The following is a 20469-nucleotide window of genomic DNA, read 5'->3' on the forward strand; positions in this document are numbered from 1 at the left end:
CTCCAGTTAGGTCCCAGTCACGACCATCCTCAACCACTTAGCTGACCGAGGCATTTATTCAGCAGTTTGTAGAGCTTCAAAGTGCTTTTTCGACTACCAGTTTGAATTAACTACTTTGGGGCGGGGGGCAATATTTCAAACGAAATTTCCTTAGTGCGTTCACTTGGCTCTTAGGTGTAGACTTAAACCATCCCTTCATCCTAGACTTGAAATGAGTTCTGGCCGATGCAAAACATTTCCTCCTCCCCGTCCCTCCGGAGTGAGGCCAAAATCTGAAACTTTGCTACCAGACCACAGAACGCAACTGCAGCTCACCCAGTGAGCCAGGAATGGAAGTCTGCAGAAACATTACAACTAAGACTGTTGAGCCACTTCATCATAACAAAATGAGGGAATTATTTATTTTCAGCGAAAACCACACAGCATATTCAAGAACTTCACTGCCGGGGCCTCCCTTGAGGAAAATATTTATCTTCTTTAAACTCATGATGTATTTATCACTACACCCTGCATTATATTTACAAAATGTAAGCATATCAAAGAAGAGCCTAGGCCATTTCTGGGGAACACTCTCCAAATAATTCCTCCAATTCACAAGCAAATATTTTAAAGATGATGTTCCTCCAGTCGGTGCATTTTGTTTCTGTTTTATGCCGAGATAAAGAGTTGGTTTATTAGTGTAAATGACTAAGTTCTTTGAATAGCTTCATCAGTAAGATTAATTTATTTTCTTTTAATTAGGTCCCTGTGGCTAACACTGGCTAGTAGTATTAGCAAGTCCTGCATAGAAGCTGGAGCTTAGAGACTTCATAAAGACTTCAGTCACATTTACATGCCCACAGCAATGGCATCAAACCGAGCTGTAGACAAGCCGTAATTAACGGTATTGAATTATTAACATCCAAATTCTTTTTGAAATAAGATGAATGTCAGTCCTTTTTAACGATACTGTGATGTGGACAAATGTCACTGGATTTAATAGAGTCGGCTGGTGCCTGAGGACAGTACCTTCTCATTAGCCTTGTTGAGGTCTAAGATCAGGGCATCAACATTCTCCTGCAAGACTGTGCAAAGCTCTGGCCAGGAGAATTTATCCAGGATGCCTTCTGGTTGTTTAAGAAGAACGCAGCCCGCTACCAAGTGCTGGTACAAAGTGTGGAGGAAGGTTAGCTTCTCCTGCGAGACGGGATTTAATAAAAAGGAAGAAAAAGGGGGGGGAGGAGGGAGAAATAACTGTAAATGGAGTCAGAGTCCAATGAAATACGTCATGTAAACAATAATGTGTGTGTTCCAAAGGAATATACGACCTATGCTCCAATCATTAGTCAAAATCAGAAAACAGATAATTGCCCATTATAAATATATATATATATATATATATACACACACACACACACACACACACACACACAAGCTGATCCTGCAGACACTTTCTAGAAGCCCGGGCGCCTGCTTTTCTCTCTGGCAGAGGGCAGAATGAAGAGATGCAGGATCAGACCCCGCACAATTGTGCAAACCATAGCCAACATATTTTCAAATCTGTTTTTGAGATGCTGATTGCAGTTATCTAATACAGTCAAACCTTGGTTCCCGAACGGCTCCGTTTTTGAACGTTTCGAACGTTGAAAACCTGGAAGTAAATGCCCCGGTTTTTAAACGTTTTTCAGAAGCTGAATGTCCAACGTGGCTTCCGCTTGAGGGCAGGAAGCTCTTGCAACCAATCGGAAGCCACGCCTCGGTTGTCCAATGTTTCAGAAGCCGAACGGGCTTCCGGAACAGATTACTTTCGACAACCAAGGTTCGACTGCAAGCAATAAAAAGACCACAGTAACACTTTGCGTAAGCGACAAACTGAATGTTAGGTGGGTCAGCTTCTGAAAAAGGCAGCTGAGAGTTTAGGTCTCCATAACTCTCCTGGCTTCAGCGAAAGGAACCCGAAGCCTCCGGAGCGCGGCGGGAACTCCCGCCATGCTCCGGAGGCTTCGGGTTGCCTTCACTGAAGGCGACTGAACGCACCTTGAACGCACTGAACACACCTTGTTTTAGAGGGGGAGAACAAGAGAAAAAAATTCTCCCCCTCTCTGCGCAGCGCCCCTTCAGCGAAGCGGCAGGAGAAACATTTCTCCTGCCGCTTCGCTGAAGGGGCGCTGCGCAGTGAGGGGAAGATTTTATTTTTTCCTTGTTCTCCCCCTCTAAAACAAGGTGCGTCCTATGGTCGGGTGCATCCTATAGAGCAAAAAATGCCGTAATTTGGGGTTTTTTCTTGCATTAACTGTATCCAGTACAGTCATACCTCTTGCTACATTTGGTTCAGGTTATGTTTTTTCAGGTTACATCTTGCGGCGACCCACAAGTACTGGAAAAGTTTACTTGCGGGTTTCGCCGCTCGTGCAGACACTCAAAATGACATCATGCGCGTGTGCAGAAGCGGCGAATCGTGACCTGCAGACGCAGGTTGGCATTCTGCTCGTGTTGCAAACAGGGCTCTGGAACGGATCCCGTTCGCAACCAGAGGTACCACTGTACATAGGTTACAACACAAATATATTTGGGAAAACAAATTAAGACTATTCATTCCTTGGATGCTTTAGTTGAGAGGTGGAAGGTTGGAAGGCCATCTGTCATGGATGCTTTAGTTGAGATTCATGCACTGAAGGGGATTGGACTAGATGGCCTTTGAATCCCCTTCCAACTCCGTAATTCTGTAATTCTATTATTAGCTTTAGAGCCAACATTATAGCTCTCCGACAATTCTTCTGGTTTTTCATCAATCTACAGGGCAGAAGAACTGCATCCTGCATCATTTCTTGTGATGCAAACTGATTTAAGAGTTTTTCTCCAAGTCCAAACCAAAAGCTAGAATCCCGATCCAAACCCCACTAGGTTCGGTAAAAAAGATTTCCACGGCTTCCAGTATGCTTTAGACACAGTCCAACTCAGAACGTTTCCAAAGAGATTTTACAAAGACATTAAGAATGGGATTGCTATTGTGATTCTCCCCCGTCCCTCGACCATATTTTGGTGTTTTAAATCCCTCGTGGGAAACCACCAACAAGGCACAGTGAAATATTAACAAAAAGCGTTTCCACCCAATCTTTGGCTTCTCGTTGTTAATTTAATCTGTCGCCATTGTGTCCTTTTTGCTTGGGCTGTGATAAACCAAGCATGGTAATCATCCGTTTGGCCTGGAGAAGGAATCCAAGGTCCCAGAATCAATTCACACATGTCGAACCCAACCACAACGCTGTAGACACGCTGACTTTACAATATAGTCAGGCTTCTAGTTTCCTCTACTTTAATCACTATCTGATGAGAAGAACAATTCCAACCGGTCCATATGGACACAATTTAAATCCCAGACTGTTAGAAGGGTGGAAAGAATGTTTCCTTTTTACTCACTTGGCATTCCCGCTCGTATTTGTTAGAGTAATGAGCTCAATATGCAGCACAATTTAGATAAAGAATAATACAGTTGATGTACCTAGCGCAGGAAAAGTTGTGTGTGCAAAAAAACAACAACAACCAACCAACAGCAACAACTACTAAGTGCAAGCACACTGTGTATTTTTAAAAATAGGATAAACAACATGGTAGAAAGCGTGTTTCAAAATAACACTTCATGAAACAATTATTGTACACAGCAGACCGTAATCTGCCGCTACCCAAAAAACAGGAAACTACTTTTACTTGGTTGGTGGGTGCGTAAAATGACCCAAATCCTACCTGCCCTGCTGCATTTTTTGGTTGTCATTTGAAACAGTTAACAGCAATTAGTGCCAAGGGATTGCAAAGTTAATCCGTTCCAAATGTAGATATGTTCCAAATGTATATGTTTGATTTAGCAAAGCAGGAGCTAAAAATATGTATGAAAACCCCCAACCTAGACATGTTTCTTAAAATACACTTATGTCTCTTCGCAAGAGCTCCGTAATATTTTTTTAAAAACTGAAACAAATAAAATACTTAATGGCAAAAGTAAAATCACATATGGGCCTTGCAGAGGGCCTGCCGTAATGTAATATCTTATTGTGGAATCTAAATCTGCAAACGAGTCATCCGATATATGCAAATGTGAGACGCTAGAATTAAAGATGCATTTGGACAGACATCTTGTTCCTGATAATACCTCTGTATCCTTCTCATAAGCTTGAGCAAGCTTCTGGATATCATGTTCGGATTCTTCACAACGCACTTTCTCCTTCTCCCAGCAGTGCAGTAGATTCTGAAGTTCCTTTTTCAAAGTGGCTATTAAACATTCTCTATCTGCACTCTTGGCTTGCCAATGGGTTAACTCTTGGTTGGCACCAGCAAGGCTATTTTTCACTTCCTAAAAATGACACGGTAGAAAACAGAAGAGGTAACAGAAGCAAAGCATCCTGCCTCTGCCTTGATAGCCTTGAAAATAGGAAATCCAGTACGCTTCCGAGCACAATTCAAAGTGTTGGTGCTGACCTTTAAAGCCCTAAACGGCCTTGGCCCAGTATACCTGAAGGAGCGTCTCCACCCCCATTGTTCTGCCCGGACACTGAGGTCCAGCTCCGAGGGTCTTCTGGCAGTTCCCTCACTGCGAGAAGCAAAGTTACAGGGAACCGGGCAGAGGGCCTTCTTGGTGGTGGCACCCGCCCTGTGGAATGCCCTCCCATCAGATGTCAAAGAGAAAAACAACTACCAGACTTTTAGAAGACATCTGAAGGCAGCCCTGTTTAGGGAAGTTTATAATGATTGATGTTTTAATGTACAGTGGTACCTCTAGTTATGAACTTAATTTGTTCCGGAGGTCCGTTCTTAACCTGAAACTATTCTTAACTAGAGGCGTGCTTTCGCTAATGGGGCCTCTTGCTGCTACTGCGCTGCCAGCACACCATTTCCGTTCTCATCCTGGGGCAAAGTTCTCAACTCGAGGTAACTCTTCCAGGTTAGCAGAGTTTGTAACCTGAAGCGTTTGTAACCTGAGGTGTTTGTAACTCGAGGGACCACTGCATTTTTAATCTTTTGTTTAAAGACTGGCTGGGGAATAAATAAATAAATAAATAAATAAATAAATAAATCTGCAGTCAAATGCACATATTCAAATATCTATAAGAAAAGCCATTTATTCCAGTTATAATCTACAACAACAACTACCACTAATACAGAGTTTAACCCCAGAGTTGGATAATGATAATGGTGCGGTTTCTATGAAACCATGTTTTTCCTCCCTACAAGCACCCTACAAACTTCTAGTGTTTTAACAAACATATCTAGAGACACCATTTCCAAAATCTGCAAGGGTTCAACTTTCCAGAAATTGGGAGGTTTTCCCCATGGAAACACTTCAAAAGTTAGGGGTGGATGGGTGGGGTGAAAGTATTAAGCCCAGATAGGGGGCACATGGTACCTCTGTCAGGAGTCAACAGAATATACCTGACTCATCTAAACGAAAAGACGACTATTCGAACAAGAACAAGAATACTTATACTTTTAAGGCTAAGATTCACACTGTAGGCACAAGAATTAAGGAAACACAATGAGGAAAATAAAACTATAAAATAGGTTTGTATTGGGTTCAGAGAAGCAAGAGTGGAACACTGCTTTTGGAATGGGGTTCCCCCATCAATTTCTCTTCCTTGCTGACCACTTTCTCCCGCCCCCAAAAAACCCCCCAGAACTCCTGAGAATCTGGAATTCCTTTAGAATGGTATGTGACATGGAATGGGGGGCTGCAGCAGAAAGTGGGGGTTACCTTGCACAGCTGAATCGCTTTTCCAGTTGCACAGGACACCTTTGGTGAAACTACTCCAGCACAAAGTGGGTTAGAACAACATTCTGGCATTCTATCATATCTTCAGTGACAGGTTATCAGCCCTGAACCATTTATTCTGGACTAAGCCATTTATTCTGGATGCGGGTGGCACTGTGGGTTAAACCACAGAGCCTAGAGCTTGCTGATCAGAAGGTTGGCGGTTCGAATCCCCGTGATGGGGTGAGCTCCCGTTGCTCGGTCCCTGCTCCTGCCAACCTAGCAGTTCAAAAGCACGTCAAAGTACAAACAGATAAATAGATACCACTCCGGTGAGAGGGTAAACAGTGTTTCCGTGTGCTGCTCTGGTTCGCCACAAGCGGCTTAGTCATGCTGGCCACATGACCCAGAAGCTGTACGCCGGCTCCCTCAGCCAAAAAAGCGAGATGAGCGCCACAACCCCAGAGTCAGTCACGATTGGACCTAATGGTCAGGGGTCCCTTTACCTTTACCTTTAAGCCTACTGAAGCTCATGAAACACCCAAACATATGGTTTTCAGGAGCTCCTTTCCCCACCAAGATGAAACACATTGGAAATATATTTAACGCGATGAAACATTTAGGAATGTTAATATAGAGATATACCTGAAGTTCTTGAGCTTGAAAATTTAGTTGGTGTTGGGAAGCTTCAAACTCTTTTGCCATCTTCTCAGACACAACCGTCATTCTCTTTAGCTAGGAGGGATAGGTGAGAAGGAATAATAAAATTGCAATATAATTGCTGACAGATGAAGTACGATCCTATGCACACTGACTTTTCTAGCAGTAACCCTTACTGAACAGAGCGTCCTTTGCCATAATACTTGTCAGTGTAAGCCTTGATGTTTTTCTAGTTTAGCATGTTTCCTCTTCTATTATATCGCAGTTTCGCTCTCCACGGCATTCCCTCTAGCCGGCGTCATCTAAAGCTAGACAAAGCGTATTTTCTAACTGTCAGCCACAACTGGGTTCCAATAAAACCATTAGCCTCTCAACTCTGCAAGCCTGTGCATGTCTACTCGGGAGTAAGTGCTCTTGAGTTCCATGGGACTTTGCAAGCAAGGATGTATGGATTTCAGCCCAAGTGTGGCTCAATGTATACTTTTAAAATGTGCTAAAACAAGCCCAATGGTCATGATTAATACATGCATACCTCGGGTTACAGACGCTTCGGGTTGCGCGATTTCGGGTTGCGCACCGTTCCGAACCTGGAAGTACCGGAAATGGTTACTTTCAGGTTTCGGCGCTTGCACATGGACAGAAGCACTAAATCGCACTTTGTGCATGCGCAGAAGCGCCGAATCGTGACCCGCGCGTGCGCACATGGATCACGTTCGCAACCCAAGCGTCCACTGTATACACATCCAAAATACATGAAGCAGGAAAAAGCTGCGTGGATCTTTGTGTATAAGCAGCTAACACTCTTTTACAAGCCCAAGAAGCTATGCAAGGTGCAACAAGGGACTGGTTTTGAATGAACATGCCTAGAGATTATCTAATTTTTTTGTGGTTGTTGTTTTTCCAGAAAGTTTAGTTACTAATTACATTAAAGGGAAAGAGAGCTAGAAGACACTCCCGGTGATGGAAAGGGAAGAAGGGCATAGAACTGCCCCATCTGCATATCATGCTCTCAGTGGTCTCTGGCTCCATATGACAACTTCAGGGTCGAGCACCGGCAGTCCTACTGGGAAGTCTTGTGGCAGGTCATCAGTTGGCCCCGCACTGCTTGCGATTCATTTTCCTTGACAGTTCATTCTTCTTGCTGACAGAACACTCTCTCTGCTTTCTTAACAGCCACCCCCTTGGTCTCCCCCACCGCTGTCTCTGGCATCATTTCACAACAAAACAACCTTCCCGAGCCAAGGCCTGCTGAGTCGACTTTTCAGCGGCGCTGAAGATCAGGTGCCATTCAGCCTCCCAAATAAAAATTCACAGTGGATATCCTGCGTCTGGTCGCTCAATCCTAGGCCTCGGAAGGCTGCTAAACATGTGGGTTGTCAAAAGGAGAGACCTAACAGTGGCTGCCGTGTACAGATATGACTTTATTTTCTGCCCCTCTGAAATGCTCCAGCGTACTTGATTTTGCGATTTGGCTGCTTGCAATTATTTACTATAACGGACCAAAAATGCTTCTTAACATTCTTACGGTTCAGTATTTTAGAAGTGTGTGTGTTTGTGTGTGTGTGTATATATATATCTAAAATACTGAACCGTGAAAATACTGAAAATACACAGTGGTACCTTGGGTTAAGTACTTAATTCGTTCCGGAGGTCCATTCTTAATCTGGAACTGTTCTTAACCTGAAGCACCACTTTAGCTAATGGGGCCTCCTGCTGCTGCCACACTGCCGGAGCACGATTTCTGTTCTCATCCTGAAGCAAAGTTCTTAACCTGAAGCACTATTTCTGGGTTAGCGGAGTCTGTAACCTGAAGCGTATGTAACCTGAAGAGTATGTAACCTGAGGTACCACTATACACACACACACACACACACACACTCATTTTTATTTCCCCTTGCTTTTGTCCAAAAACAATTGTCTCTCATAAATTCTAACACAGAGTAATCACTCGGTGCAAGCTCCTGAACTGCTGTTGTTATCATTTATTGCCTACCCTTCACCTTAAGGTCCCGGGGCAGGTTTCAATTATACTGCCATTGAACAGTTTAAGCTCCAGGATGAACAGGAGAAAAAAACCCCACCCTGGCAAGCAGTAGAATATAGCTAGGACATATCACAGACCAATCCATAACTCAGTTCAGATGAAGTAATTTGATTTAAGTTCCATTTAACACCTAATGAAGTTAATGAGACTAAACCGACATAAAAAGTACGTGTTTAATGAACTTCTGTTCCTGCACTAAAGCACTAAAATACAGGGTATCTCAATCATTATAAACACTTTAATAAATTAAAAATTCCTATGCTGGATAACTTTAACAAAGCAGCCAGCTCTCTCCAGCAGGACTTGAAAACGCATAGAACATTCAAAGCAGTACAAAGGATCTCAACTTGTAACGTAATTGTTTTCCTAATGCAAAAGCCTGCACATTTATTCACCTGTAATCACTTTAAGGTATTTATGCCAAAATCGCACATTATATATTTATGCTAAAGCCTTCAAAGAAGCAGTGGGTGATAGGCATCAGGTATGCATGTGTATTCACTAAAAATAATTGGGAAGCACAATGCTTTGCTTGATGTGTATATATTTATATTTTTAAAAGCACACAGCTGAAGAGTTTCCGAAGTTTAAGTGAATCATGACCATAGGGCAAGCTTAGAGGAAGAACAGTGACAAAAGATTATTTCTTTTTCTTATCTGTGAAGCTGTCAACTCAACATTCCCAGTGTTTTGACCTCTGTAACAAGCAAGGAATCTCTAGTATTGGGGGCCGAAGGCTATGTGTAAGGAGCCAAACAGTGCAAGCGTTACCTCATTAGATGCATCTTCCAGCTTGTTCTGGTAATCTGTCAAGGTATGCCTCAAAGTCTCAAGGACAAGAGTGAAGCTCGGAGGTTTATCTTTGTCCTTGTGAATGCCTGGAGAAAAATACAGAATCAAAACAAAGCCCTTCGAGTTGAACAGAAGACAGAAAACTTCTCCAAGAGCAACAGAGATATTTAAATTAGTTGGGCTCCAGTGACAATACAGAATGTTGAACAACCACCGTGTTTTCTCTGAGGCATACTGGAGTAACTCTTCTTTAATGCCAAGCAAAGCTTGAAGAAAACTCTCACACTGTGGCTGCAAATTCACCACATGAAAAATATTAACTCCAATTTGGTTTCCTGCACGTCATGAGGTCTATCTCTGATCTTATTTTTTAAAGGGGTCTAATGACTGCAGTTCAACATGTCGTTTGGAAATGATAGCCGTCCAAATGAAGCAAATATTTGTTTTTAAGTGTGCGGCATTCGTGCCTTTGTCGCTTCAGGTTCAGTCATGCCTTTCAAATGGAAACGTTCCTACACGTGCCAAGGAACACAGGACTTCCTATTATGCCTGAGTGCAACTTAACGCCATTGAAATGTGATCCTGAGTGTTATTTATCTCCCGACCCTGCATGCAAATGGCGGAGGGGAATCCAGTTGAAGCCATTCAAACTCACGACCACAAGGTCCCCAGTGCTCCTTTCACTCTTACCCCCTCCACCCTCCAGCTCAGATTCCAGTATTCCCACTTGTCATAACTGGTACAGCCGTGCAAGACATTTGCTATGAGCTCAGATCATGGTTTGGCATGCCATCAGTCAAGTCACTTTCTCAAGATTTGTGCCAAACTGCAATCCAAGCCCAGTGACCGCAAACAACTTTATCCTAAGAACTGGTCCTGAACACCATTCCCAAGAACTAGGAACGAAATCAGCTCAGATGGGCATTTAGCTTCTAGGAATATTTTTTAAAGGAGCATTATCAGGTATTGCTGTTGGCTATTTGCAGTTTAGTAGCGCTGCAGATAGCTTGCTGGGGAGACCATGCATTAAAAAGGGACTCAAAAATAACTTAAACAAGGTTTTAATAACAAAAACAAAAACTCCTTATACACTAAATACATCAACAACAAACCAGACCCAACCACCAGTTGGAAAGCAGTAAGAAATGTCCAGGTAAATCTATATTGGAAGTGATGGGTTTGGGGCAATTTTCCTAAAAATAGGCACAAAACTTCATTTTTAATGGAGATTTTGCAAAAACGAAAAGCTCAACAGCTTTTGTTTGTATTTTCACTTTTTGAAATATGGCAACCCTAACGTAGCCTCAGGGGCAACCATGGAGAGTCTATCAGGCTACCTCAGGGGCACATACCAAGCAGACTGGTAACAAACAGAACAATCAAGTTATTTCCTCACATTGACCTCTGCGTCAAGGGCAAGTAATGTGCCAGGAGACCCTGAGCAAATCTCGTGGTGGGGTTCAAAAAGAAAGGACTGAGAGCAGAGAATAACCAGAAGGCGTGTAATGCTGCCATACTGTTGAAGGTAACCAGTTTTCAGCCAAGAAGAGAGCCTTCCTGGTGGCTTCGTGTAAGCCACTATGAAGGAAAAGTGGGAAATGAACTTAACAAGTACATTTCAAAAATTAGGAAAAATATATAGGACGCGTAGCTTTATCCTAGGAGATTTACTGGAGAGGCAAACTCACAATAAGTTTTAACCACAGGAAATACTATTGTAATGCACACATTTGATTATAGGAGCCTTGGGCTCCAAGCCAGTTGCGTGATGCTAATATTTTATGTACAGCAATTCCATCAGGACTTCCTTAAGTTTTCTTAAGAACAATTTCAAAATTATTACCCCACTAGTTTTCTCTTCATTGATCTTGGGTGGCCAAGGTGAGGCATAGGTTGTAGATATTTGTGTGTGTGTGTGTGTGTGTGTGTGTGTAACTGGAGAATCCACCAGCCAGGTTATGGCCCCTCAACAATGCACTATGGCTGATCCCCAACTGACAGACGGGAACCAAATCAAATATTGTGTGTACTGTAGGACATATTAGACTGGTCCTCATATTGTCAACATGTGACAGACTTGCCAAAGAGAGTTGGCTGCTGCCATTTTGTGACACAGACCCTCCACGTGTCCCTATTTTCCAGGGACGGTTCTGGATTTACAGAAGCCATCCTGGGTTCTGATTTGATCCAAGAATGTACTGCTTTTCCTTAGGATTCCCTGTTTTCATCATGTCACGGTCCGGTTCATGGGCGATCGAAGTCCCGGCAGGGGACGTCAGGACCGGGGCAAGATGGTGGGGTGGGAGCAGGAACGGGGGTCCAGAAGCCAGGAGTCAAGAAGCCAAGAGTCCGAGGGTCAGGAAGCAAGGAGTCACGAAGCCAGGGGTCCGAGAATCAAGAAGCAAGGAGTCACAAAGTCAGGGGTCCGAGGATCAAGAAGCAGGGACTTAAGTAGCCAAGGTTCAAGGATCAGAAAGCAAGAAGCCAAACACAGCAAGGCAGGAAGCGTGTTGCTGTGGCAAAGAGCCGAAGGGAAATGCTGACCTTATATCCCTTCCCAGCTCTTGCCTCCAGGTGCTGTGAGTTACCAATCGGCCTCACCTGTGATGCCACATCTTGCCTATTCAGAACAAACTTAGGAAGGCCCCAGTCCTGCAAGGTCCTACTGGTCACAGAACCTGGCTGCTGCACACACACCTGACACATCGGAGAAATGCTGAAGGGTATGGAGTCATGTGACCCTGAGCCAAGGAGATAAATAACTAGACAACCTTTAGAAGGCATCTTAAAGTAGTCCTGTATAGGGAAGGTTTTAAAAAATGTTTTATGTTTATTTATATGTTGGAAGGCGCCCAGAGTGGCTGGGGCAACCCAGTCAGATGGGTGGGGTATAAATATCATCATCATCATCATCAACATCCCTATTTTTATCAGAGGAATATTTAAGGGTATGCATTTAGCCACATCATTCCTTAGAGTTCTTATTTCTAGAAAGACCTTTCTAAATATTTATATGAATCATGAAAGAGTGTCACAAACCTTGTTTGGTTAACTTAAGCAACCAGGGCAGAATGTCAACCTACAGTGCAAAGTCTAATTTTATTCAACATCAAGACACAGATAAACTGCATAGCTGTCAACTTTTCCCTTTTCTTGCGAGGAATCCTATTCGGAATAAGGGAATTTCCCTTTAAAAAAGGGAAACGTTGACAGCTATGATACACTGTCCTTAACTTAGCTTGTATCATTGACACTGAATAAAAATGTTAGTTCCATGGGAGTCGATGGATAATGTCAGAAGGGAGAAGAAGGAGGGAAGAATCCCAAAACATTGCAAAAAAAGATATTTTCAACTGCCATCTCTTCCCAGAGGCTACAAAAGGACAGGCAAACTCCAGCTCCAGAACTAAAGCTCCCACAGAAAAAGGCATGTTTCATATCAATAATTATTCCCAGGATTTATTTGTATTGACTTGGCTCTCTTCTCCAGGCAGCCAGTCTCCCTTGCCAAAACCTCTAGCCTAACAAAGCGGATCCAAAACGCTGAGTTCAAAAACTTATTTCCATTCTTCTCGTGTGCCAAAGAGAAAGGGAGCAGCTAGCCAGAATCTGGGGCAGATTCGGTTCCCCAGGCCACACAACACTTTGTCCTTCTGCCTCCACAACTCCCTAGGGCTAGTCTGGATTCCCCATCGCAACCACGTTGTTCCAGAAGCACTAAAAAGTTCGTGGTGATTTCATTAACATTCATTTGTTGGGAAAGCTAGAACTCAAGGGAAAACTGCAGGAAGGTCCCGGCCACGTTACAAGCAGAAAGCAGACATGGAAGTAACGTCCCAGCATCCAGGTTGTGATGCAAACAGACTGTGGTTGTGTCATCATTGATCCAGGATCTTCTGGGATCCTCTGAGTCACTCCCGTCTGTCCCCCCGAAATATCTGCTATCACACATTCACTAATTAAAGTTCGGAAAGTTCAGTGAATGGTCACAGACGTCGGACAGCGAGAAATATTTGAACACACATGCCTTACAGGCCTTCAAAGTAGGCCCCCTCTGATGCAATGCACCGTTGACAACGTTCGTAGAGCTGTTGGAAATTTCTGGAGAAGTCCTCTTTTCGTACTGTTTTCAGTTCCCTCGTCACAGCAGCTTGGACGTATGAAATGTTGGAAAAATCTGTGTCCTTTCAGTGCAGATTTCAGTTTGGGGGGGGAAGAAATCCGGTGGGGCCAGATCGGGAGAATATGGAGGGTGGGACAACTCTGTAACCTCAGTAACGATTTCACGCAGAATATGCAATTCTTCCGCCATCATTCGGACGGACAAAAGCCAATCCCGCATCAATAACCCATGAACTCGGTTGACATTTGCTGCCGTTCTGCTCGTCGACGGTCTGCCAGACGGGTCATTTTCGATGGTTTATCGCCCTTCATGGAAACACTTAAACCACTCAAACGCTGTCTTTCAAGTTACAGCTTCCTCTCCATACACAACTGTGAGCGTTTCGTGGGTTTCCAATGCCAACTGTATGTTCAAATATTTCTCGCTGTCCGATTTCTGTGATCGTTCACCAAACTTTCCAGTCACACCTTGTATGATGACGTCTTGTATAATGTCTTGTATAATGTCTCCAAAGACTCTGAGACAATGTACTAAAATGGGATGTGCCTAGAATTAAGGCTCCTTTGTCTTTGAGTATGTGGCCAATTAACAAAACATTTGCCCTCTATTTATCTCAAAGAAATGGCTCCAAAACGTTTCTTCAATACAATTTCCCTTTGGCTTGAAAACCACGCTTCAGATCAAACTTATCATTCGCCCCAGCACACTTGAAAAACACATTATTCAGGGATAGCAGCCAATTGATAGTTATGGACAAAGAGTTGCGTCTAGCTATGGTATACTCAGAGTAGATATCAACAGACTTAAACTAGTCATGCCCATTAATTCCAGTGAGTCTACTCTGAGTAGGATTAAGATCACATGCAACCCAAATAGTATTTTGGTCTTCTTTTTCCATCATTGGGGTGTTTGTGAATCGATAGATTTATTTAAGTATGCGCACACATTCTACAGAATTAAAGAAAGTGAGTCAATGGATTGATACAGTAAATCTGTGGATATTCCCTAAATTCCTATTTTACACACACACACACACACACACACACACACACTTCTATGTTATAAATAATTTAATATGGGAGGGTTTCTTCTCCATTCTATTAGCATTTTGTGGGGATCTGTAGCCTAACCCTGAGCTGTAGTTTGATATGGACTCTTAAAACAGCAATTCTTTTCTGAATGCTTGTTGCCTTCTGTAAAATATAAGCTCTTGAATGAAGTCATTACAATTGTAAGTGCCTTTCATAATAATGCCTACTTTGGGGCTGATATTATTATTGTTGTTGTTGTTGTTGTTGTTGTTGTTATTGCTTGTTAGTCACTTGCTACCCAAGCATTTCCCCAAAACATACATTTAAAAACATAAATTTAAATAGATTATACCATTAACAAATTATGTTGAAAAACACTAACAGATTCATACAGAACACCAAGAACTCAGGAAGATTTGGAAACACACAAACGAAACATCATCAACTAAGCCAGGCTTCCTCAAACTCAGCCCTCCAGATGTTTTGGGACTACAACTCCCATGATGCCTAGCTAGTAGGACCAGTGGTCAGGGATGATGGGAGTTGTAGTCTCAAAACATCTGGAGGGCCGAGTTTGAGGAAGCCTGTACTAAGCCCATCGAAAGCTGGGGCAGGGGGCATAAGACTTTACCTGACACCGAAAGGTTGTCAGCAATGAAGCCAAGCAGATTGAAGTCGTTCCAACAGAGCAAGGATTCTTTACAATGATACTTCCCCTCCCTCTCTTCTCCCTCTGCCCCCCACTACCCCCAAACCTGCTCTGGAGGCTGGGGAAACCCCCAGAACAGATTTATGGGGTGTCTAAGAAGAGGAGAGGGGAAGTTCTATTGCGCTGCCAAGTCATTTCTCTAACAGAACTACTTCACCAGATAGTGCCCTTCATAAATCTGACCGCTCTTTGTTTCTGTATTCAAGTCATTTCTGTCCACACGCAGCAGAGAGTAACGGGGAAGGAAGATATGCTTTATACCTGAACATAATTACAGGGGCTCCAAAACAAACTTCAAAGGGACAAGGAGATCATCAAAACTGTGGCTTTTTATAATATATTTATATCTACCGCCATTGTTCAGCCCAGACACTGAGGTCCAGGTTCAAGAGCCTTCTGGCGGTTCCCTCACTGCGAGAAGTGAGGTTACAGGGAACCAGGCAGAGGGCCTGCTCGGTGGTGGCACCCGCCTCCTGTGAGACATCAAGGAGATTCACAATATTCCAATATACCTGAAGGAGCGCCTCCACCCCCATCGTCCAGCCCGGACACCAGGGTCCAGCTCCGAGGGCCTTCTGCTGGTTTCCTCCCTCCAAGAAGTGAGGTTACAGGGAACCAGGCAGAGGGCCTTCTCGGTGGCACCCACCCTGTAGAATGCCCTCCCATCAGATGTCAAGGAAATCAACAACTATCTGACTTTTAGAAGACATCTGAAGGCAGCCCTGTTTAGGGAAGTTTTCAATGTTTAATGTTCTATCGTGTTTTTAATATTCTGTTGGGAGCTGCCCAAAGTGACTGGGGAAACCCAGCCAAATGGGCGGGGTATAAAAATAAATTATTATTTTTAGTAGTAGTAGTAAAAGTAAAGGGACCCCTGACCATTAGGTCCAGTCGCGGATGACTCTGGGGTTGCAGCGCTCATCTCACTTTACTGGCCGAGGGAGCCAGCGTACAGCTTCCGGGTCATGTGGCCAGCATGACTAAGCTGCTTCTGGCAAAACCAGAGCAGCACATGGAAACGCCGTTTACCTTCCCACCGGAGTGGTACCTATTTATCTACTTGCACTTTGACGTGCTTTCGAACTGCTAGGTTGGCAGGAGCTGGGACCGAGCAACGGGAGCTCACAGCATCACGGGGATTCGAACCGCCAAACTTCTGATCAGCATCGAGGGGATTCGAACCACCAACCTTCTGATCTGCAAGCCATAGGCTCTGTGGTTTAACCCACAGTGCCACCCGCATCCCTAGTAGTAGTAGTAGTATACATATACATATGCACACACACACATGTATGTATATGTGTGTGTGTGTGTGTGTGTGTGTGTGTGTATATATATATATATATATATATATGAGAGACTTTGCTTTTTCAGCACTTCCATTTGGCGTGATCACTGCTGCCACCACATGCCAGACAACAGAAAGAAGCAGGTTTGTTTTTGCACATCGGTTGGGGAAGAATCCACGCTGGCACGGATGCAGTCCTCACCCCCTTCTCAACTGGCTTCTCAAAAAGTTAACACCATAAAGAGGAACATGTGTACACTCTGCGTCCTGCATAACCTTTTTTGGAGACGTGACCTTTAAGTAGCTGAAGGTCGCTTCTGAATTTGGCTCGGTTCAATCAAAAACATCTGTTCCCCTTGTAGGCTCGGTGGAAAGGACTTTTTCTCTCTGCTGGATTCGGAGCGCAGCAAGCGAGCCCTTTCCTGACCGATCACACACAACCCTGCACTTGTAAATCAAGCGAGGGGGGCTGACAACAGCGGGGCCGCATCCAGTCACCTCTTCCCAGCTAGTGGGGCCACGCAACCGCTGAGAGAACTGCTCTTATCATGTCATCAAATCAAAGCATGTAGAGAAGAGGGAATGAAAGAGGCATCTGCCGAATTCCCCCAACGTAGCGACTTTGGAACGCTGACAGATGCATCTGTCATTTTCTACCTTCAACTAACCTGCTGTCCGCTTGCCTGACACAGGAAAGCTGTCCAAAAGCAACTCCAGATCTCTCACGTTGTTTTCGCACGTCTCTGTTAGGAAGGCCTGGCGTTTCTTGGCCTGCGTTTGATGGGCAATGGGGGGTGGGGAGGGAAGAAGACCAAAAAAGGCAAAGGTATTGAGGGCACGAAGTAGCAAGAAGGGCATCTCACAATCAACACTGCTGCGGGACGCACCGTATGAAACAAAGCAAAACAAAGTAATGCACGCAGACACACCAAAATGGTAGCTCCGTGACCAAACTAGCTCTGTTAACTGGAGAAACAGCATTCAGTTCAAGGAGAAAACGAGTTCTCGTGTAGATCATAGAGTTGCAAAGTTGGAAGGGACCCTGAGGATAATATAGTCCAGCCCCTGCCAATGAAGGAATAAGCAACTGTCCCATATGGGGATCGAACCTGCAACCTTGGTTTTATCAGCACCAGGTTCCAACCAACTGAGATATCCAATTGGGATTTCAGATTACTATTGTTAAGGTCCCCCCCCCCCCCGCTGTCAAGTAGTAGTCATGAACAAACTGTACATTACGCTGCAGTCATGTAAGACGAAGGGTTGATTCTGAGGGCACAGGGAGAAGGTTTTTTATTTTTTTAAAAAAATAATTTTTATTGGAATTTTTTTTACAACATAACATAAACCCCCACCCCCCAATACACAAATCCACCCTCATTGAATGTGAACATAACATACAGTGAGCATAACATACAACAATACAAACAATCAAATAAAAGACTTCCTTTATCCTGTATCTGGGCTCCCTATTTACTTCTTATCAACTTACTTCTTATCAACTGTTTCCTTTATGAATAATTAAGATTTTTCTAATTATAACTTAAATATCCACAAAGTCTCCTGCAGACATTAATTGAAACAAGTCCAGGTATGTATTTTAGGGCACTGTTTTGTGAAGTATTCTCTGCATTTCCCCCATGTTTTTTGAAAATCTTGTCTAGTGTGATCTCTAATTGCCTCTGTTAATCCAGCCAGTTCAATATACTCTAACAGTTTGTCTTGCCATTCTTTTTTTGTTGGCACAGTTTCTTTTTTCCAGTTTTTAGCAATTAGGATCCTTGCCGCTCCTGTGGCATAGAGGAATATTTACTGATCTTCTCTTGCTATACCTGTGTCCGTTATCCCTAGTAGAAAAGCTTCTGTAGGAGAAGGAAATTTTTGGATACAACACGAAGATCCTTCTCTGCTGAAAAATGCACTGAAGGGCGGACTTTGCAGAGGACAAGGGCAAGGGGATGGGAGAATTCAATGGGCAGCATTCAGCTGCATTTTACTCAAGAAAAAGTAATGAGCATGAGTGAGTTAGGCCCACTAATTTCAACAGTCTACTTTGAGTAACACTTCGCTGAATAACACTCAACCTCTTCTTTCCAGCTGCTTTCTCCCTGAACTCTCCTTCCAAAATCAAGCTACTTGTGGCTATCACCACCACCAATGTTTCCTTCAACAAAGACAGGTTCTGGAACGCTGACAAGCATAAAAACAGCTTGATTTAATGGGGGGGGGGGGAGAGCAGATGACAGGGGAGAAGCTCAGTGCTACCCCAAACCAGGGCATAACTTATGCCAGGAACTATCCATTTAGGGATGCAGGTGGCTCTGTGGGTTAAACCACTGAGCCTCTTGGGCTTGCTGATCAGAAGGTCGGCGGATCGAATCCCCGTGACGGGGTGAGCTCCCGTTGCTCGGTCCCTGCTCCTTCCCACCTAGCAGTTCAAAAGCACATCAAAGTGCAAGTAGATAAATAGGTACCACTCTGGCGGGAAGGTAAATGGCGTTTCCGTGCACTGCTCTGGCTCGCCACAAGTGGCTTAGTCATGCCGGCCACATGACCCAGAAGCTGCACGCCGGCTCCCTCGGCCAGTAAAGCGAGATGAGCGCCACAACCCCAGAGTCAGCCACGACTGGACCTAATGATCAGGGGACCCTTTACCTTTACCTTTTTATCCATTTAAAAGCACACGCTTGTGAGTGTGCAAAGCCCTTTCTTGTCCTTGCCCTAACCTGGAAACACAAAAAAGGATGAGATTGACACCACCCTTTTTGCAAACTTCCACGTGAAGTGGGGGCGGGGGCGACTGTCCTCTTCTCCCATTTCTTTCCTTTGGTAACGAAGGATCTAACTTTTGCTCGGGGAACCAACTGCAATCTTAACTTCTGATTACCCGGCACTTTTCATGCCTACAAAGTCAGCCTGAAAGATTTAAGGATACGGCTTTTATGGCGAGAAACATCTTCTCCCTGTAAAACTGAGCTCTGTTACGAGCCAACCGTGTATAGTGACTGACTGGAAGACAAGCAACGTATGTGAATCTCTGCAGTGTTCTCCACCGTCCCGTTTAAATATTTTATAAATTTGCTCCACTATTTCAATTTTAATTATATGTTCTGTATATCCGCTAATATATTATTCATATACATTTCAGTGTTTGATCCTCTGTAGCATTTACATGGGTTTCCCTGTGTGATGGTTAGTACTATACTTCACAAAGAATTTCCAGTGCCAATGGAATTCTCATGCCAGGGTTTTTCGTTTCTGAAACATCAATATTCCAGAAAAGATTATTAAAGATGCATGTTATTCTTACAGGGTATATAAATAGACTAAAGTGGTGGGGCTGCACATGCTTGTGTCAATATTACTCTGCCTGGCTTGCAAGACGCTGGAGAAAGCACGTTAAAAGCAATGTCACACCAATAAGATAAATATTTTCATGCAAGCCTTAAGTATTTGGAGTACCAGATACTCAAACTGTGCAGCAAAATCACTTCCCACACAAAGGATCTATGCAAGCTGCTGTAGGGCATGGGCTGTTTCCTCTTCTCTTCCAGATGTTTTATTTTTAATTCACCACATGTTAGTATATTTATGTTTACACCACTTCTCTGCATATACATTTGCTGATTGTATTTGCCATTCCTAGCTCAAAGTTGGCCACTTTGTTTTTCCAATTGCAGGCAAGATTCGGAAGAAATTCTTAAGATTTCCCAGTACTACTCTAATGTTCTAGCTCCAAGCAGTTGACTGCTTGCCTTCCATATGCTCCAAGTATCCTTATTTACAAGGCGCAGTTTCCATTTTCTGGTACCTACCCCTCTCTTATTTTAGGGGAGAATTTTGGAGCTGCCTTTTAAAAAAATGTTTTTAATGTGCATACACATATACCGGGATATACCTCAGGGTTTGAGCTGCCTCAGTGTGAGGTGGATGGGATATATCTATTGACTCCGGTTAGGAGCAAACCATAGCTCAGCAGAAGAATCCATGGCTTGCTTGCAAAAGATGCTGGGTTCAATCACTCACATCTCCAGTTAAAGGGAACAGGTAGCCAAGTCATGGGCAAGAAATCTGCTTGTCAGACAGTCCTGGACTAAATGGGC

The 20469-nt window shown here is 43.7% G+C and overlaps 1 protein-coding gene across 1 annotated transcript in view; it reads right to left on the reverse strand.

The window, feature by feature from the left end:
- The window catches only part of CCDC171 (coiled-coil domain containing 171), a 205439-nt gene that overhangs the window by 127194 nt on the left and 57776 nt on the right, over positions 1-20469 (reverse strand). The window contains exons 11-15 of the mRNA XM_080988549.1: positions 17035-17137; positions 9195-9301; positions 6365-6454; positions 4127-4327; positions 1009-1176 (exon numbers count right to left, since the gene is read on the reverse strand). Coding sequence (XP_080844675.1) covers positions 1009-1176; positions 4127-4327; positions 6365-6454; positions 9195-9301; positions 17035-17137 — 669 coding nt within the window. The remainder of the gene's footprint in view (positions 1-1008; positions 1177-4126; positions 4328-6364; positions 6455-9194; positions 9302-17034; positions 17138-20469) is intronic.

Source organism: Podarcis pityusensis, assembly GCF_964106645.2.
Source record: "Podarcis pityusensis genome assembly, chromosome: 17".
Lineage (NCBI taxonomy): Eukaryota > Metazoa > Chordata > Lepidosauria > Squamata > Lacertidae > Podarcis > Podarcis pityusensis.